General features: G+C 35.2%; 1 protein-coding gene across 13 annotated transcripts in view; it reads right to left on the minus strand.

Annotated features, from left to right (window-relative positions):
• BIRC6 (baculoviral IAP repeat containing 6) overlaps window positions 1-17,129 on the minus strand; it is a 226,981-nt gene that overhangs the window by 39,177 nt on the left and 170,675 nt on the right. For all 13 annotated transcript variants that reach the window (XR_006781730.2, XM_087863741.1, XM_045809116.2 and 10 more), the window contains one exon: window positions 3,526-3,736. Coding sequence is in view for 12 of the 13 variants with exons in the window: in XM_087863741.1 (XP_087719867.1) it covers window positions 3,526-3,736 (211 nt within the window). In the remaining variant the exon portion in view is untranslated. The remainder of the gene's footprint in view (window positions 1-3,525; window positions 3,737-17,129) is intronic.

Raw genomic sequence — 17,129 nt, forward strand, 5'->3', positions numbered from 1 at the left:
TTAGAAAAAGGACCTAATTTTCTTGCTATGCTCCCATGAATGTTCAATAAACATCTGTTATATGAACAATTCAGGCATGCTCTTGTGACCAGGCCAGCTCTCCCCTATCTAAATTAGGTAATAGCCAGGCAAATGATCTGCCTTTTCAGTTTCTTAAGAGTATCTTTCTGTTTCCTCCTACAGAAGGTTTCTAGCATGGCTGTGGGAGAGTGAGCTCACCCATATAATCTTCACTCTTTGAATTTTGAGATCAAAATCAGTTGTGACAGAATAATCTCAATCAGGTTATTCCCAGCAGGAGAGTAAACTTACTTTCAGTACTGGGACAAAACATTCTCATTTCTTTCATCCACAAAAGAAAGATAAAAAATGTAAATATATACAGAAGAAATAATTTCAATGAAAATCATTATATGTAACCACAATTATCATCTAGAGACCTTTTTTGCAGAGTACACAGCAAATCTATTTTTTATTTAAGATAACCAAATGCTTAAACATATTGAAAAAAATTCATTTGAAGGAGAAAAAATGCATGCCCTTTGTGTATGCTTGCTTTAAAAAAAGTAACAAATGAGAAGTTAACAAGAAGAAAAAAAGAGGCAATAAAGTATATAAACATAATTAGTAAACAAATACTTGCTCTTACTTAGAAAAAAGAAAAACTATACTAAAAAGATGTACTTTATTCACCCTTACATTTCTTACTGACAGCAGAGACAAAAATAATGTAAATATTTTTTGAGCTGAGATACACCTAACGTTATTTTTAAAGTCACATCTCCAAACCCTGATAATGCAACAAAACGTATCCTAAAAGTGATCAATGAACAAAACATATTTGCCTTGACCATTCTTTTCTCAAGAGTATCCTGGGTTTTTAAAAAAATACAGTTGGGCTGGGATAGGCAGGTTGGGGGAGGGGAAGTTTTACACTTTCAAACAGTGTTAAAATTGAACTTAGCCGATTTCCGTGGGTATAAGCAAACTCTATAAGGAAACTAGACTATGCTTCTCACTTTATTAGAGTTCTATTATAATGAAAATGTGAAAAGAAATGCATCTTAAGTCCTGACAGGCTGAAAGAGAATAGATTTTATCCCCTCTCTCTGTGAAATGGAAAATGAATTCTCAATGTACCAAACCTGAAAAGGCAAGTAGGGATGTTATAACATGTATGTCTGTGCTGGTTTTTTTCTAACAGATGCGGTAAAATATAATACATATCATGAATAATCCTGACTAAGAAGGATATTCAAATCCTAACACAAAACTCATTAGCATTGTTTCTTCATCACTAAAACAGTTATTACAAATAGTTACTGTACAGAGTCACCATAAAGGTAAAATAATGTAAATAAAATGAGCTCTGAACAGTCATATGATCTTTACACGTATATTTCATTGGTACAGAATTGAGAGGTGTGAAGTGTCATTTTTCTTACTAAAGAAGGAAAGGATTTGAAGAATAATTTTTTTCCGGTAGAAAAAGTAGAAAAACAAAAAGCTCCAATAAAATGAAACTCAGTTATCCTCTAACTGAAATGATATTTTTATAGTAAATCATCAAAACATTTTATACGGAAGTCAAGTTTACTTTTAAAAAAATTACACTATGTATGTTTTGAAAACAGGAAATATATTAACTTAAGAAAAGAAACAAAAAAGGTGCTCTAAGTATACAAATTCCATTTGCTGCAATAAGTATCTTCCATAATTACCTTAGAATTCAACCCACTATATAACTCCATTTTTACAGGACCCAATAGAAATTATAGCTTAAGGAAATACATAATATAAACAATTGTTCTTATTTTAATGGTCTTATTTTCACATTTATACCACAAGTTTGTGATATTATTTTTAATGAAAGTGGTAATTAATGACTATATTCCAAATCTTCACACAATTTTTTCATCTAAGAAATAAAATACTCCTGGAATAAACACTCAAGGTTTCATAAATTTTCAATTTTGTTATCAACTAGTACAAACACCCCAAAACACAGAAAGCTGAGGTACAGAAACACAGGGCAAAATTCCCCTAAAAATACACAAGGGCAATTTCAAAGCTCTGCATATTTTATATTAATTGCTTTGTCAATAACTGTACGTTTATTGTACAATCAATAAGATTGTACAGAGATGGCCAGGGTAGAGATGCGATGTTCAACTAGACGTTTCTCAATGAGACATTACCTCAATTAGAAAATTAGACCTTCAGTTCAATTATGACAGAACACTATTTTTAAGTATGCCGGCTGTGTATATTGCCAGTTAGATTTCTGCCACGATGAAGGATGGGACACACATAATGTTCTCTTCTCTATAACATAAACAATCTAACTATCAAAGATTATATACCTTCACATTTTCCTTCCCTGGTAAAAGAGCAGTATGAACCTACAGCTTTTTATGTTTCTACCAACTGGCTCTTCTTTAATCTCTTATCCAATTTATGGTTCTTAACTGCCTGGCAGTGAGCCACCAGCTTTTAAAGTGATACTGAGTACAATAAACGAAGAGACTCAGGATTATCACAGCAGCTGCTTTCTCCCTGAAAAAATTATCCTTTCAGTGACTAGTTCTCTGCCATCATTTGATGTATACTATGTTTCTCAAATTTTAGTATCTTAAAAAAAATTAGTAAGAATAGGTAGAACAAATATTTTATAAAGATGGTAAAGAACATTAATTGACTCAAAAGACCACTGACAGAAGAATAAATTTCCACTGGCAGTATAAATGCCTTAAAAATCAGAATTTACATAAAATGGACAACCACTGAACAGACTCTGCTAAGAGAAAGAAAAAGGTTTACTATGTTTTCTTAAAAAGAGTTTCTGTTAACTCAACATCTGGATCTAATGAGGTATAACCTTAAGCCAAAAATTCATTAATCAATTAAATTTACCAAGAAGATAAATACTAACTTTATTATAACTACAACAAATAAATACTGAATCCTCTCACTTCTAAAAAAGATTATAGCATGAATAGCATGTATCAAAATGAAACAGAAGTAATCCATAAACCCAACAATTCTATTTCTATGAATCTACTGATTTCTACAAGCCTCAAAAGATGTATGTATGTGGTTATAAACTGAAAATAACCCAAATGTCCACTAACAGATGGTTAAGTAAAATATAGCACCTACATACAATGTATAATTGGAAGTATTAAGAACACTATTGGCCAATATGTATTTAACTGGCATTGAAAGGCGTCTTTGGCCCCAATACTGACTAAAACTAGCATCCATCTGTATAACAGGTACAATATGACAGAATTTAAGATAAACTCCACACCTATAGCTGTTAAGACTGTATAAGGAGAGGTCTGATAAGTCAATGTGAATAAATGTTTCTGAGAGTAGGATTTGGTGGACACTTTTTCTTTGTAGTTTTAGATCTTGCTTGTATGCATGTGTGTTTAATCAACGTATGTCATTTTAAAAAACCCACAAAGCTATTTTAAAAAGCAGTGAGGGTCAGAATGAAGAGAAATGAACCAAGTATACTACCTTAAACGGTTGGTGTAGGTATCAACACAGGTCTTCATTTTGGCTAATAATGTACCAACAGAAGTTTGACACTCTGACTGTTCTTCTTCCTCTTCACCATTCTCTGTAGAAAGAGGCAACAGTAGGGGCACCATAGATGTACAAGAAGCAATGGCCCGGAGCAATTCCAGCAGGGCTCGATAGAGTGGCACATGTCTCGCCATGTCAAGAACTGTAAAAAGGGGAAAGCACAAAGTGAGAATATGAACAATATAAAAGTCAGCCCGCAGCCATGTGACTTCTACTCAGATCTTTTTCTTTTGACGATTTATTTATTTAGAGAGAGTGAGTGAGCGAGCATATGCATGCAAGCAAGGGGAGGGGCAGAGAGAGAATCTCGGGCAGACGCCCCACTGAGTGTGGAGCTAGACATGGGGCTCGATCTCACGACCCTGCGATCATGACCTGAGCCAAAATCAAGAGTCAGACACTTAAATGAGTGAGCCACCCAGGTGCCCTGCTTCTACTCAGATCTTTTTTTTTTTTTTTAAGATTTATTTATTTATTTGAGAGAAAAAGAGACAGTGAGTAAGTGGGAGGGGGGGGGAGAGACTCCTCAGGCAACCCCCCACTTAGTGCGAGCCCCACATGGGTCTCAATCCCAAAGATCATGTCCCCAGCTGAAACAAAAGAGTTGGATGCTCAACTGACTGAACCACCCAGGTACCCCTCTACTCAGATCTTAAGATTAATTGGTTACTTGGTAAATAAACTAATGCAGATGTTTACACTGTGCAATGTGTAACAGGCACTTCAAGGAGACAAAAAATGAACACAGCAAACAGCTGGGGAGAGGGGAAGAAACGTAATTAAGTAACTAGTTATTTTACACATAAAAATGACTAAATAGCCTACATAATAACTTACAGCAAAAATTCATTAGTAATGAAGTGGAATTTTATTTTCAAAATTAAATTGAAATGACAGAGCCATGGTAGTTTAGGTAAAATAAAATATGATCACAGTTTATCAAAGGTATATAATTCAACAGATCAACTTGTTATAAAAAAGTTAACTATATTAACTTTTAATTATTAGTTCAAATGAAATGTTTTCTTAAAACTACATGCATGTAAGAACGAATTTCCTACTCTAAGAACATATGCTACTTCTACGCTTTTATAAGTTGTTTTGTTAGGTTTTGTGCTTTTTTTCCAACTGTAATTTACTTTTGTGAATCATGTAAGATAAAGAGCTAACAACTTTTTCTTTCTTTTCTTTTCTTTTAGCTCTACGCCCAGCATGGGGTTTGAACTCAGCACTCTGAGATCAAAGTCACATGCTCTATCGACTGAGCCAGCCAGGCACCCCTAACAACTTTTTTCTAATACCAGTTATTGAATAAAGTTATTCCATAAATATTGACTGAAAACGAGCTCCTGCACAGGATGAGAATACAGCAGTGAAAAAAATAAACAAAATCCCTGCCCTTGTGTAGCTTACATTCTAGGTAGAGAAAGACAAAATGAGGAAAATTTTTCAGAAGCTAATAGGTACTCTGACTGCTACACAAAAAATTGAAAAGGGGGAGGAGAATTGGGGGAGTACCTACTGGAGGCAGGAACTGCTTCAATGCCCACAGACCTATACTGGGATTACAGTATTGGGGGATGAGGCATAGGAATCCTGAACTCTATGTGGCAACTGATTAAAACTTACTAAAATTAGGAGTGCCTGAGCGGCTCAGCCATTAAGCATCTGCCTTCGGCTCAGGTCATGATCCCAGAGTCCTGGGACTGAGCCCCCCATAGTGCTCCCTGCCCAGCAGGAAGCCTGCTTCTTCCTGTCCCACTCCCCTTGCTTGTGTTCCCTCTCTCGCTGTCTCTGTCAAATAAATAAATAAAATCTTAAAAAAAAAAACCTTACTAAAATTAGTTGTGATGGTCTGATGACAAACAGGGAGGCTGTTTATTAAAGTGATGGAGGAGTAGGTCCTCATTTCACACCTTCCAACAGTGATGTAGAGGACCGGGGTAGAAAAGTATGACCGCTCAATCTTGCTGTATTTGAAATATTACCCTCCATCTTAATCATATATAAAATTTTCATAGATACTTGGTTATGTTTAAAGCCTCTTTTCCAACCCATGACCTAATATTACTTACTGTGATTTCGTAACACAGTACACTCCACACTTTTCAAGAAAATTCAAGTTAAACTCCAAAGTTACTAATCAACAGGCAAAAACACTGAGATTAATACTTGTCAGGATATGAGAAAGCCAGACTTTAAACAGGTAGATATGAAACTTGATAACCCATTTGGCATTATTTAGTGCCCATATTCTATGACTTAGCAATACCACTTGTTACTCTACACCTATAAAACACAATATAATACTGTTTTAGGGGCACCTGGCTGGCTCAGTCAATAGAGCATGTGATCTTTTTTTAAAAAAGATTTTTGTTTTTGAGCACTTGACTCAATCTCAGGGTCGTAAATTCAAGCCCTACGTTGGGTATGGAGCCTACTTTAAAAAAAGATAAAATAAAAAAAATATATATATAATACTTTTTTTTTTTTTAAGATTTTATTTATTAATTTGGCAGAGAAAGACAGCCAGCGAGAGAGGGAACACAAGCAGGGGGAGTGGGAGAGGAAGAAGGAGGCTCCTAGCGGAGGAGCCTGATGTGGGGCTTGATCCCAGAACGCTGGGATCACGCCCTGAGCCAAAGGCAGACGCTTAACGACTGTGCCACCCAGGCACCCCTATAATACTGTTTTTAATTCTGAAAGTTGGAAGCACCCTAAGAGCAATAAATTAAAGGGTTAAATACATAATAATATCCAAATGATTCTATCTTATGTAGAATTTAAAAAGAATACAGTAGATCTCCAACACCTATATCTGAGTGAAATAGTTTGCCAAATAATACACAAAGATGACATTTATGTAAAGAGACTCGAATACATTTTTTATGGCTGGGGAACTATGTAGGAATACTAAGAGGAAAAGATGAATTTCTAAACATTAATGTTACATATATAAGTAACATCTCACACTGATTATCCTGACAAATCATAAAACATTCCTGATAAGGCTACAGTCTACTTTTTTAACTTAAATTTTTTTTTTTTAAGTAAGCTATACATCCAATGTGGGGCTCAAACTCACAGCCCAGAGATCAAGAGTCGCATACTCTACCAACTGAGCCAGCCAGGCGCCCCAAGGCTACAATTTATTTTGACCAATTCTTTCTTTCTCGACTCCTTCACCAGGCATATCACTGTGGTATAGATACGTCTAATCCCTTTTCTAGACAATTTTTATTTCTCTGTGTGTATAAATCCTTGGAGAAGGAATTATGGCCCCTACTGTGTGTATGAGAAACTAAGACTTAGTTAAGTTGTACAAGCAGCTAAATAGAATATAGCAAGACCAACACTGACACTGAGGTACATCTAACTAGAGTTTTTTCGTTATACCAGGATGTCTCCTGAGTTGTCCAATACAGTAATCACTGGTCACACACACATTTAATTAAAATATAAAAGAATTAAAAATTCTGTTCCTTGATTGTACTAGCCACATTTCAAGTGCTCAGCAGTCACATGAGTCATTCTGGACACCACAGATAAAGAATGTTTCCATCATAGCGAAAGTTCTCCTGGATAATGCCATCTTCAAAAGCCAAATTCCTTATATTCTATTTACATATAAAAACCACGAAAAATAAGTGGGCACGGGGGCTCGACCCAAAGAGATGGGTCTTTCTCTGGGAGTTGTAGGTATCACATAGAGTAAAATAAACAATCTCTAGACTATATGAAAAACAGCATGAATAATTTGCTTAAGGTTTATTTCAAAATCAGTGATAAATACATGTATTGGATATACCTGTATAGTTAGATATAGAATACTAAGAATATTAATCATAAACTAGTAATGGTATTTTCATGTAGAGAGAAGGACTAAGATTGGGGGAGAACATTAGGGTGAATTACTTTTTATCATATGTCAGTTTGAACTTTTTTTTTAAGACTTAATTATTTGAGGGATCCCTGGGTAGCTCAGTTGGTTAAGCATCTGCCTTCAGTTAAGCATCTGCCTTTGGCTCAGGTCATGATCCCGGGGTCCTGGGACCAAGCCCCACACCCAGCTCCCCGCTCAGCTGGAAGTCTGCTTCTCCTTCTGTCCCTCCCCCCTGCTTGTGTTCACCTGCTCTATCTCTCTCAGATGAATATGTAAAATCTTTGTTTTCTAATGTTGTTTTATTATTTTTTAGAGAGGGGAGGGCAGGAGAGAGAGAGAATCTTACGCAGGCTCCACACCCAATGCAACCCTGAGACCATGACCCAAGCTGAAATCAAGAGTTGGACGTTTAACTGACTGAGCCTCTCAGGTGCCCCTGTTTTCCAATGTTATTAAGTAATGTATACTTACAGACTTTCCTCAGAGTTTGGTGTTTTTCCTAACATTCCTTTGAACAGAGTTCTATGCATGCAATTTATACTCCACATTACATTACCTCCAGATAATCCACCCTCCACTGCTCTGCAAGATTCTATTGTTCAAAAAATTAAACCTAATACAACAAAGCATACCTTTTTATAATTAATAACATATACTCTCACACTAGAGAAACAGTAAAATAAATTATATGCTAAACGACATCATATTAAAGTGACTCCACACCTTAAAGTGACAGGAGCTTATTATATATACACAAAAACTGTCTTAGAGGTTTCATAACAAGACACTTTGCCAGGATAATCAACAGAATTAAAAATAAACACCAATTTTGTCCTTACAATAAAATAATTGAGGCAACACTGTGTGTGTGTTTTCCTTAAAGATTTTATTTATTTGACAGAGAAAGACCTAGAGAGAACAAGGGCAAAGGCGAGGGAACAGCTGAGGGAGTTGCAGAGGGAGAGGGAGAAGCAGGCTCCCCACTGAGCAGAGAGCCTGACATGGGGCTCCATCCCAGGACCTTGGGCTCATGACCTGAGCTGAAGGCAGATGTTTAACCAACTGAGCCACGCAGGCGCCCCGAGGCAACACTGTGTTTTTATTAAAAGACAATAATCCTGTTGAATTTAACCTAAAATGTTCTGATATATAAATAAACTATTTGATCCAAAGAACACGAAGAAATAATTTGACAAAGGAAATTTTAAACACATCTCCAAATGGCATAACATTAGCTTCTCGCTGATCAATTTTTAAGAATAAAGGTATAAATCACAGTACATTGATTACTAATCCCCAAAGGATAATAGCAATTATAAGCAGTGTCATCATTTTCCTTTCTAAAATTGAAAGACAACTAAATAATACAGGAAATGATTCTGATTACATTATCAATAAATCACTGAAACCAGAAAGTTTCTGAAGTAATCTCCCTAGAAGTAATCTCCCTCTAAAGGTGGCTTCATGTAAAATTTATATAAATTTAGATATAAATCTAAATGTGGTATTAATTAGGACTAATAGTTAGTGGTACTTAATTGGTATTACTATAAAACTTTTAATAATGCCTTTTATTATAGGTAACTAACACCAAAGCACTAAATTTTGTTTCCTAAGCAGCCAAAAAAGGACTTAGAAAAGAACTGAAATGTCTGGACTTCTAGTCTAATACTATTTTCCTGCTGTTTCTGCTTTACAAGAAAATAAATGTACACATTAAGAGAATAATCATGATGTTTCGATGCTTTAAAAACAAAGAAAACCGGACACTTCTAAACAGAACACTACTGTCTCAAAGGTAAATAGTGATTATGATAACAGTTAACAGCAGCTAACACTGGGAGCACACATGCCAGGCAAGAACTGTTCTAAGCATTTTACATATATTAATTAACTCCATTCTCACAATTCCATGGGGGTAAATATGCTCTTCATTTTCCACATGAGTAAAGTGAAGCACTTGCTCAAGGCCGCATAATCAGTGGAGAGGACAGGATGCACAAGCAGGTCATCCAGCTTTGAAGTCTAGACCCTTAAGCACTAAACTATAACGCCACTCAAGGTCACAATTTCAGAGAAAAGCACTAGCATGATTTACTAACACAGAGAGAAAAAGTACTTTATGCATGGGGAAAAAATTAATACGGCCTGAAATTCATCATAACAGTTTCCTTAAAACCCACTAAAAAATGCTAGTTGCCTTTAAGCTTTAATACTATATAATTCATAATCTTAAAAACTTTTTTCAACATATTTTTACAGCATGGTCTCAAATTTAGCTTTCTACTGCATTCACATGGTAAAATGAAAAAACTGAGCTCTTTAATTCTCAGGAATCTTAAGAGTGTCAGGATTTTCTTTCTTTTCCTCCCTCCCTCCCTCCCTCCCTCTCTCTCTCTCTCTCTCTCTTTCTTTCTTTCTTTCCTTTCAGATTTTATTTTTAAGTAATCTCTACACCCAATGTGGGGCTTGAACTCACAACCCCAAGACCAAGAGTCACACACTCCACTGACTGAGCCCTCCAGGGGCCCCAAGTGTCAGGATTTTCTAATTGTCACTTTCTTACAAAAAACCCTCTGTAACACAAGAAAAAATCATGAAATCATTTCCAGATGAGTTTTATAAGTTTTCAAATCAATTTATTAAGGCATAAGTTACAGTCAATAAAATGAACTAATTTCAAATGTGCCTTTAATGACTTCTGACAATAAACACTCCTGTGTAATCACTGGCCAAATGAAGATACAGACTATTTCTATCATCCCAAACACTTCTCCTTATGCCTTTCCTCCTATGGCCAGCTTCAGACAACCACTCCTATGTTCTCACTGTAGAAAGCTGATAAATAGGAGAGAAAACCAACATCACCAAATCGGTTCTTTAAAAAGAAATAGAAAATCTGAATAGGCCCTTATCAGTTAACGGAATTGAATTAATTAGAAACCTTTTCATTAAAAAGCTCCATATGGCTTTACAGGTAAATTTTATCAAACACTTAGAAAAAAATATTTATTATTGGGGTGCCTGGGTGGCTCAGTCGTTAAGCGTCTGCCTTCGGCCCAGGGCGCAATCCCAGGGTCCTGGGATCGAGGCCCGCATCGGGCTCCCTGCTCCGCTGGAAGCCTGCTTCTTCCTCTCCCACTCCCCCTCCTTGTGTTCTCTCTCTCACTGGCTGTCTCTCTCTCTCTGTCAAATAAATAAATAAAATCTTAAAAAAAGAAAAAGAAAGAAAAAAATTTATTATTAATCTTATATGATCTCCTTCAGAAAATAGAGGAAGTGGAAACAACTCATTTTTGAGGGTAAAATTAATCAGATACCAATTTGAGACAAAGACATCACAAGAAAAAAAGAAAATATGAATCAATATCTCTCACAAGGACAGGGGAAAAGAGAAAAAAAGGATAATAAATCACAACCAAGTGGGATTTTTTTTCCAGGAATGCATGGTTTACTTAACATTTGAAAAGTCAAGGTAATACACCATATTAACAGACCAAAAAAAAAAAAAAAAAAAAAAGCCATTATGAGCAGCTTAGCAGATCTAAATAAAGCATTTAACAAAACTCAAAACTCATTTATGATGAAACTCTAACCGAACTACGAATAGAAGAAAACCACCTGGGGCGCCTGGGTGGCACAGTGGTTAAGCGTCTGCCTTCGGCTCAGGGCGTGATCCCGGCGTTATGGGATCGAGCCCCACATCAGGCTCCTCCGCTATGAGCCTGCTTCTTCCTCTCCCACTCCCCCTGCTTGTGTTCCCTCTCTCGCTGGCTGTCTCTCTCTCTGTCAAATAAATAAATAAAATCTTTAAAAAAAAAAAAAAAAGAAGAAGAAGAAGAAGAAAACCACCTAACCTGAGAAACAGCTTCTAAAATAGCCCTACTGCAATCATCACACCTAATGGTGAAGGAATGAACACTACTTTCCCAAAGTGACAACTTCTACAGTACACAGACAGTACAAGAAAAGAAAAAGGCATACAAATTGGAAAGAAAAAAATAAAACTGTCTTTAATGTCCATGGCATGATTACCTATACAGAAATCCTAAGGAATCTAGAGGAACTAGTACATGAGTTTCACAAGGTAGTAAGCAGGTAAATAAGTAAAAATCAACTGCATTTTTATATACTAACAGTAGGAAAATGAAATTTTAAATAAAACAGTACCATGTACAATTGCATAAAAAGTGGAACTGGGACAAATTTGACATAAATTCAAGGGTACAAAAACAGTACTGAGAGGCATTATAGGAAATCTAAACAGATAGATATACAATGTTCATAGATCAGAAGACTCAATATTAAGAAGTCCGTTTTCTCCATTAACGTAAAGATTGAATATAATTACAATCAAATTCCCAATTAGCCAACAGGCTTTTTGTTGGGGGTAGAAACTGACACGATGACTTTAATATGTATATGGAAATGTAAACGCCCTATAAAATCAAAATAGTTAAGCTGAATTTTAATGCCATAGATTAGAAATTTTACAATTAATGCACCTAAAAAGTAAGTAAACTCTTACAGATATTAACTGGCCAAATGCTTGCCTTTTCAAACTGTTTGGCAGGACAAAGTAACAAGAAAAAGAAAACAAACAAAAATCTACAATGATATTTTGACTAATGAAATCCCTAAAGGCAGAAATCCTCTGGTAAGAACAAAACAAAAATACATCATAAATCATGCAAAGCCCGTTTGGCTTAATAGTTATGATTGGCAAAACATTTCTACATAAAATTTCTATTCGTTCCAGCCCACATAAAAGCTGTAAGGGCTTAGCTAATGATCTCTGATGTCCCAACACTAGCCTTTCTCTTCTCTCCATTTTGGTAAAAATAGCTAAGCTGTTTAAGTTCCAAATATCTCCATACTTTTATCTTCTATCGCCATTCTAGATACCTATTCGTACTTCTAGCTATACACACACAATTACTAAATGCTACTGTTTGCTATTTCTGGAGGGTGGTACATGAGATAATCTATTTTTACTTTCTCCTTTGTGCTTTTAGGCATTGCTTAAATTACTCATGGCATGCACAAAATGATGTCTCAGATTTGTTTTAAAACAACCTACTATGTGTATATATGTGTGTGTTTGGAAAGAATAGAGTGAAGATATAAATAAAAAGCACAGCCAGGTGTTAATCACTGAGGAAGCTGAGTGATGAAGCTCATGGAGGTTTATCATGCTACAATCACTAGTTTTACAGATTTTGAACTCTTCCAGAATAAAAAATTTTATTAAACTGTCATAGTCAGAAAAGGCAAGAAGTCTGAGAAATGTTCCAGATCAAAGGAAATGAAAGAGGAACATATGTTAACATGTTATCCTAGATTAAATGTTGGACAAGAAGCGATTTTTTTCTTTGCTATAGAGGACATGATTGGGATAAGAGATGAATTATGAATGATATCTATGAATTAGACAATTAGATGGTTGTATTACATCAATGTTAATTTTCTATATTCTGATTACTGTAATGTGGTTATGCCGTACATTGCCTTTGTCTTTTAGGAAATAAATCCTAAAACATGGGTAACAGGGTTATAGTGTCTGCAACACACGTCTCACAATTGGTACATAAAAAATGCGTGTATGTGTGTAAAATTTATGTATGTTCGTATGCACGTACAGATAAAAGGAAGGAAGGAAATCAGTATTAAACTTTTACAAAGGTATCAAACATTACCAACTAACACCTATAGAGGACAAGTTAAAATCTGGCAATATAAGAAACTGACACACACTTTCAATCACTAGTTCTAGTAATTTTAAAAATTAATCCTAAAGATAAAATAATCAAGGTCACCAAAATTAGTCACCATAGCATTCTTTATAACAGCAAAGGAATCAATTTGTGCTTATCAATATGGAGATGATTTAAGTGCTAAATATCAATTGTGCGCTCATAAAAATGAAGATGTGCTTTCTGATGCACTGGAACTTTACTACCATTTGGGTAAAGTATAACACAAAACAACAACAATAAAAAAGATAAGGAGATGTACTTATTTACTTGTTATATATATATATATATATATTATGTACACACACACACAGGATCTCTATAAAAATCTAAGAAATTAGTAATAATGATTTTATCTAGGGAGTTCAATTGGCTGGCTATAGGACAGAGGCAGGAAGACAACTATTTATTGGATAACATCTTAAAGCTTTTGAATTTTGAAACAAGACTACTTGGGTAGGGCAGGGGGATGGGGTAACCGGGTGATGGGTATTAAGGAGGGCACATGCTGTGATGAGCACTGGGTGTTATAACGCAGCTAATGCATCGGTTAACACTACATCAAAAACTAACAATGTACTGTCTGTTGGCTAATTGAACATAAAAAAAAGAATACTTGGGTAAAGAATAAGTATGTAGTTTAATATTTAATAAAACTGATTTATGTTGCAAAGGAAAAGTACATGATACTGTATATTTAGGTATGTACTAAATTTTTACTTTCAAGAAATTAATGGATGAACAATACCCACTCTAAAGATATAGAATACTTAATTAATAAGAAAGCTTTAAAATTTTTACTAGGTTTATGAAGTCTCAATTTTTTTTTTCCTAACTGGTATGACAGCATGAATTCAGTGGACCTACTTGCTCTGCAGTAAAATGGATAAAAATTCTTTTTTTTTTTTAAAGATTTAGTTTATTTATTTGTCAGAGAAGAGTGAGAAAGCACAAGCAGAGGGAGCAGCAGACAGAGGGAGACGAGAACTCCCCGCCAAGCAGGGAGCCCAACACGGGACTCAATCCCAGGGACCCTGGGATCATGATCTGAGCCAAAGGCAGACACGTAACCAACTGAGCCACCCAGAAGTCCCAAACTGATAAAAATTCTTTAAAAAACAAACAAAAAAACCCCCAACACTTAGGGTCTCTGCAAATGGCCCTAAGAGCATACAAATAACAGAGAAAACATTTATTCAAGAAAATCTACTAAGACAAAGAAAGAAAAACAAGAGTCTGTAGTATTTGAACCAAGATCCTGCTCCCTTCCTCTTCTCAGCTCAGCAATAAAGAAAATCCATTCCAGACTGACAGAATCAGGGCTCCCTCTCCCCCTACCTTGAACTGGAAGATCGTCTTCCCAAGAGGGGGAAGACTTCAGCTTTTGTCATCCTACCACTGTAATCCTATCAGCTGCTGTGGCTAGGTTCTAGATGAGTACTGCTGAGAGGTAGATGCTTCCTTGTGGCCTGGCCCCACTCTCGGGACAGAGGACCTGAATAAATAATTCTGTGAAGATATACAAATGGCCAATGAACACATGAGACTATGCCAGAGGTCACTAGGTATCAGAGAAATGCAAATCAAAACCACAATGAGATACCCACCACCTCACACCCACTAAGATGGCTGTAATTAAAAGCTCAGGTAATAACTTACTAATATGTAAAACAACACTTCCACTCCTAGGTACATACCTAGGAATTGAAAGGAAGAACAGAAAGAGATATTTGTATGCCCATTATTGTAATGTATAAGCATTATTCACAACAAGTGTAAACAACTCAAATGTCTGCCAATTGATGAATGGATAAGCCAAATGCGACAGATATCCATACAATGGAATATCACTCAGTTATAAACAGGAATTAAGTACTGATGAGTAAGATAACATCAATGAACCTTGAAAATATTGTAATAAGCAAAAACAGCCAGTTATAAAACATATTTTATAATCCCACTTACATGAAATGTTCATAATGGCCAATTCTTTATACAGAACGAAAGTAGGTTAGTGGTTGCTTAGGGCTAAGTGGTGGTGAGAGGACAGTGGGATGACAGCTAAAGGGTGTATGACTTCTTTAAAAAGTGATAAGAATGTTCTACATCTGACTGTGGTGATGGCTGCACCTATCTGTGAGTATGCTCAAAACCATCAAATGTACACTTTGAGTGAGTGAATTGTACAGTAAGTGAATTATCTTTCAATGGAACTGTCAAGAAAACCTTTTTCTTTTTAGTTAGTATTTATTCATATACCATTTCCACTTTTTCCTTCTGGGATGTTTATTTTCTTCAATTGCTTTATAATACTACTTTGTATATGAGGAAAAGAAAACCGTAAGTTTTATAAACATTTTCCCTAATATGTTGTTTTAATTTTCAAACACATGAAAACATAGACATAAATGCAACTTATAGAGCCTCCTTCAACTTGGGATCAGCAAAAGAATGAAGCTTCAGAAAAACCGTCCCTCTTCCATTAAAATTCTGAATAGCTTCCATTTCTACATTTAAATATCTGAAACATTAGAATTTGTATTGATATAAATGTAGCCAGTTATCCAAAAATTTCCATTTGTACTATTTTATAAACTCATTTAATGAAGTACTGCACAATATTTTATTTTTCCCAACCTGCTTCCATGTAACATACAAAAAGAAACAGAACAAAGTACAAATCATCCCAATAAAAACCCCAGTAAGTTATTTTGTGGATATCAACCAACTGATTCTAAAATTTATACAGAAAGGCAAGATACTCAGAATAGCCAAAACGTTATTTAAAAAGTCAAAGGACTGCTACAACCAGAATTTAAGACTTACTATAAAGTTAAAATAATCAAGATAATGTAGTATTGGCAAAAGAATAGACAGATCAATGGAACAAAAATTGTAACAAAAATCTGTGCATAAAGGTTTATAGCAGCTTTATTCATAACTGCCAAAACCCAGAAACAACCAAGATGCCCTTCAAAAGCTGAATGTGAAAGTAAACTGTTGAATATCCAAGCTATCAAGCCACAAAATGACACGCAGGAACCTCAAACACATACTGCTTAGTGGAAAAATTACTTAGTGATAGAAGCCAATTTAAAAAGGTTATATTCTGTATGATTCCAACTATATGACATTCTGGACAAGAAAAACTGCAGCCTGTAAAAAGATCAGTGGTTACTAGAGGTTTCAGGGGGGTGAGAAGGAAGTTGGGAGGAACAGGCAGGGCACAGGCAGTGAACCTATTTTGTGTGATATTATAGTGGTGGAATGCATGACACTATGCATTTGTCAACACCCACAGAACTGTACAAAACAGAGTGAACCTATATGTAAACAACTGCCTTTAGTTAAAAATAATATATCACTATTCATCAACTGTAAATGTACCCCACTAATGCAAGATATAAGTAACGGGATACCAGGAGTAGAAGAGAGAGGGATTATGTGGGAACTCTGTAAACCTAAACTGATTTAAAAAAATAAAGTAAATAAAAACTGAACTACATAAAATTAAAGTTATTTTAGATAAAATTATACAAGAATGTAACTATTCCAAAACACACTGATTTTCAAAACGTAATTAAATTGTTGTAAGTTATCAAGAACAACAGGAAAAACCATAAAATGAGACATATCTGTCCATAATAAGAATAACGCTGAGGAGAGCCTGGCAAGCTAAAACTCACTAAAGAGGAGCTGGGGAAAAAGATATGACAAATTTACAACCACTGTATGATTGATAGCTGAAATTTTTAAAAATCTAAACATAAATGGGCATAGAGAAAATAAAACAGCTCTTTTAAGTAAATGAAACATGGTACTTCCTTTTAATCAAATGGCATTTATTTCTTTCAATGAAACTAGTAGTAGGCAGGGTAACTGGGAATCTTAAATTATGA

The sequence above is a fragment of the Ursus americanus genome, chromosome 7, assembly GCF_024610735.1.
Source record: "Ursus americanus isolate L20-20 chromosome 7, mUrsAme1.1.p, whole genome shotgun sequence".
Lineage (NCBI taxonomy): Eukaryota > Metazoa > Chordata > Mammalia > Carnivora > Ursidae > Ursus > Ursus americanus.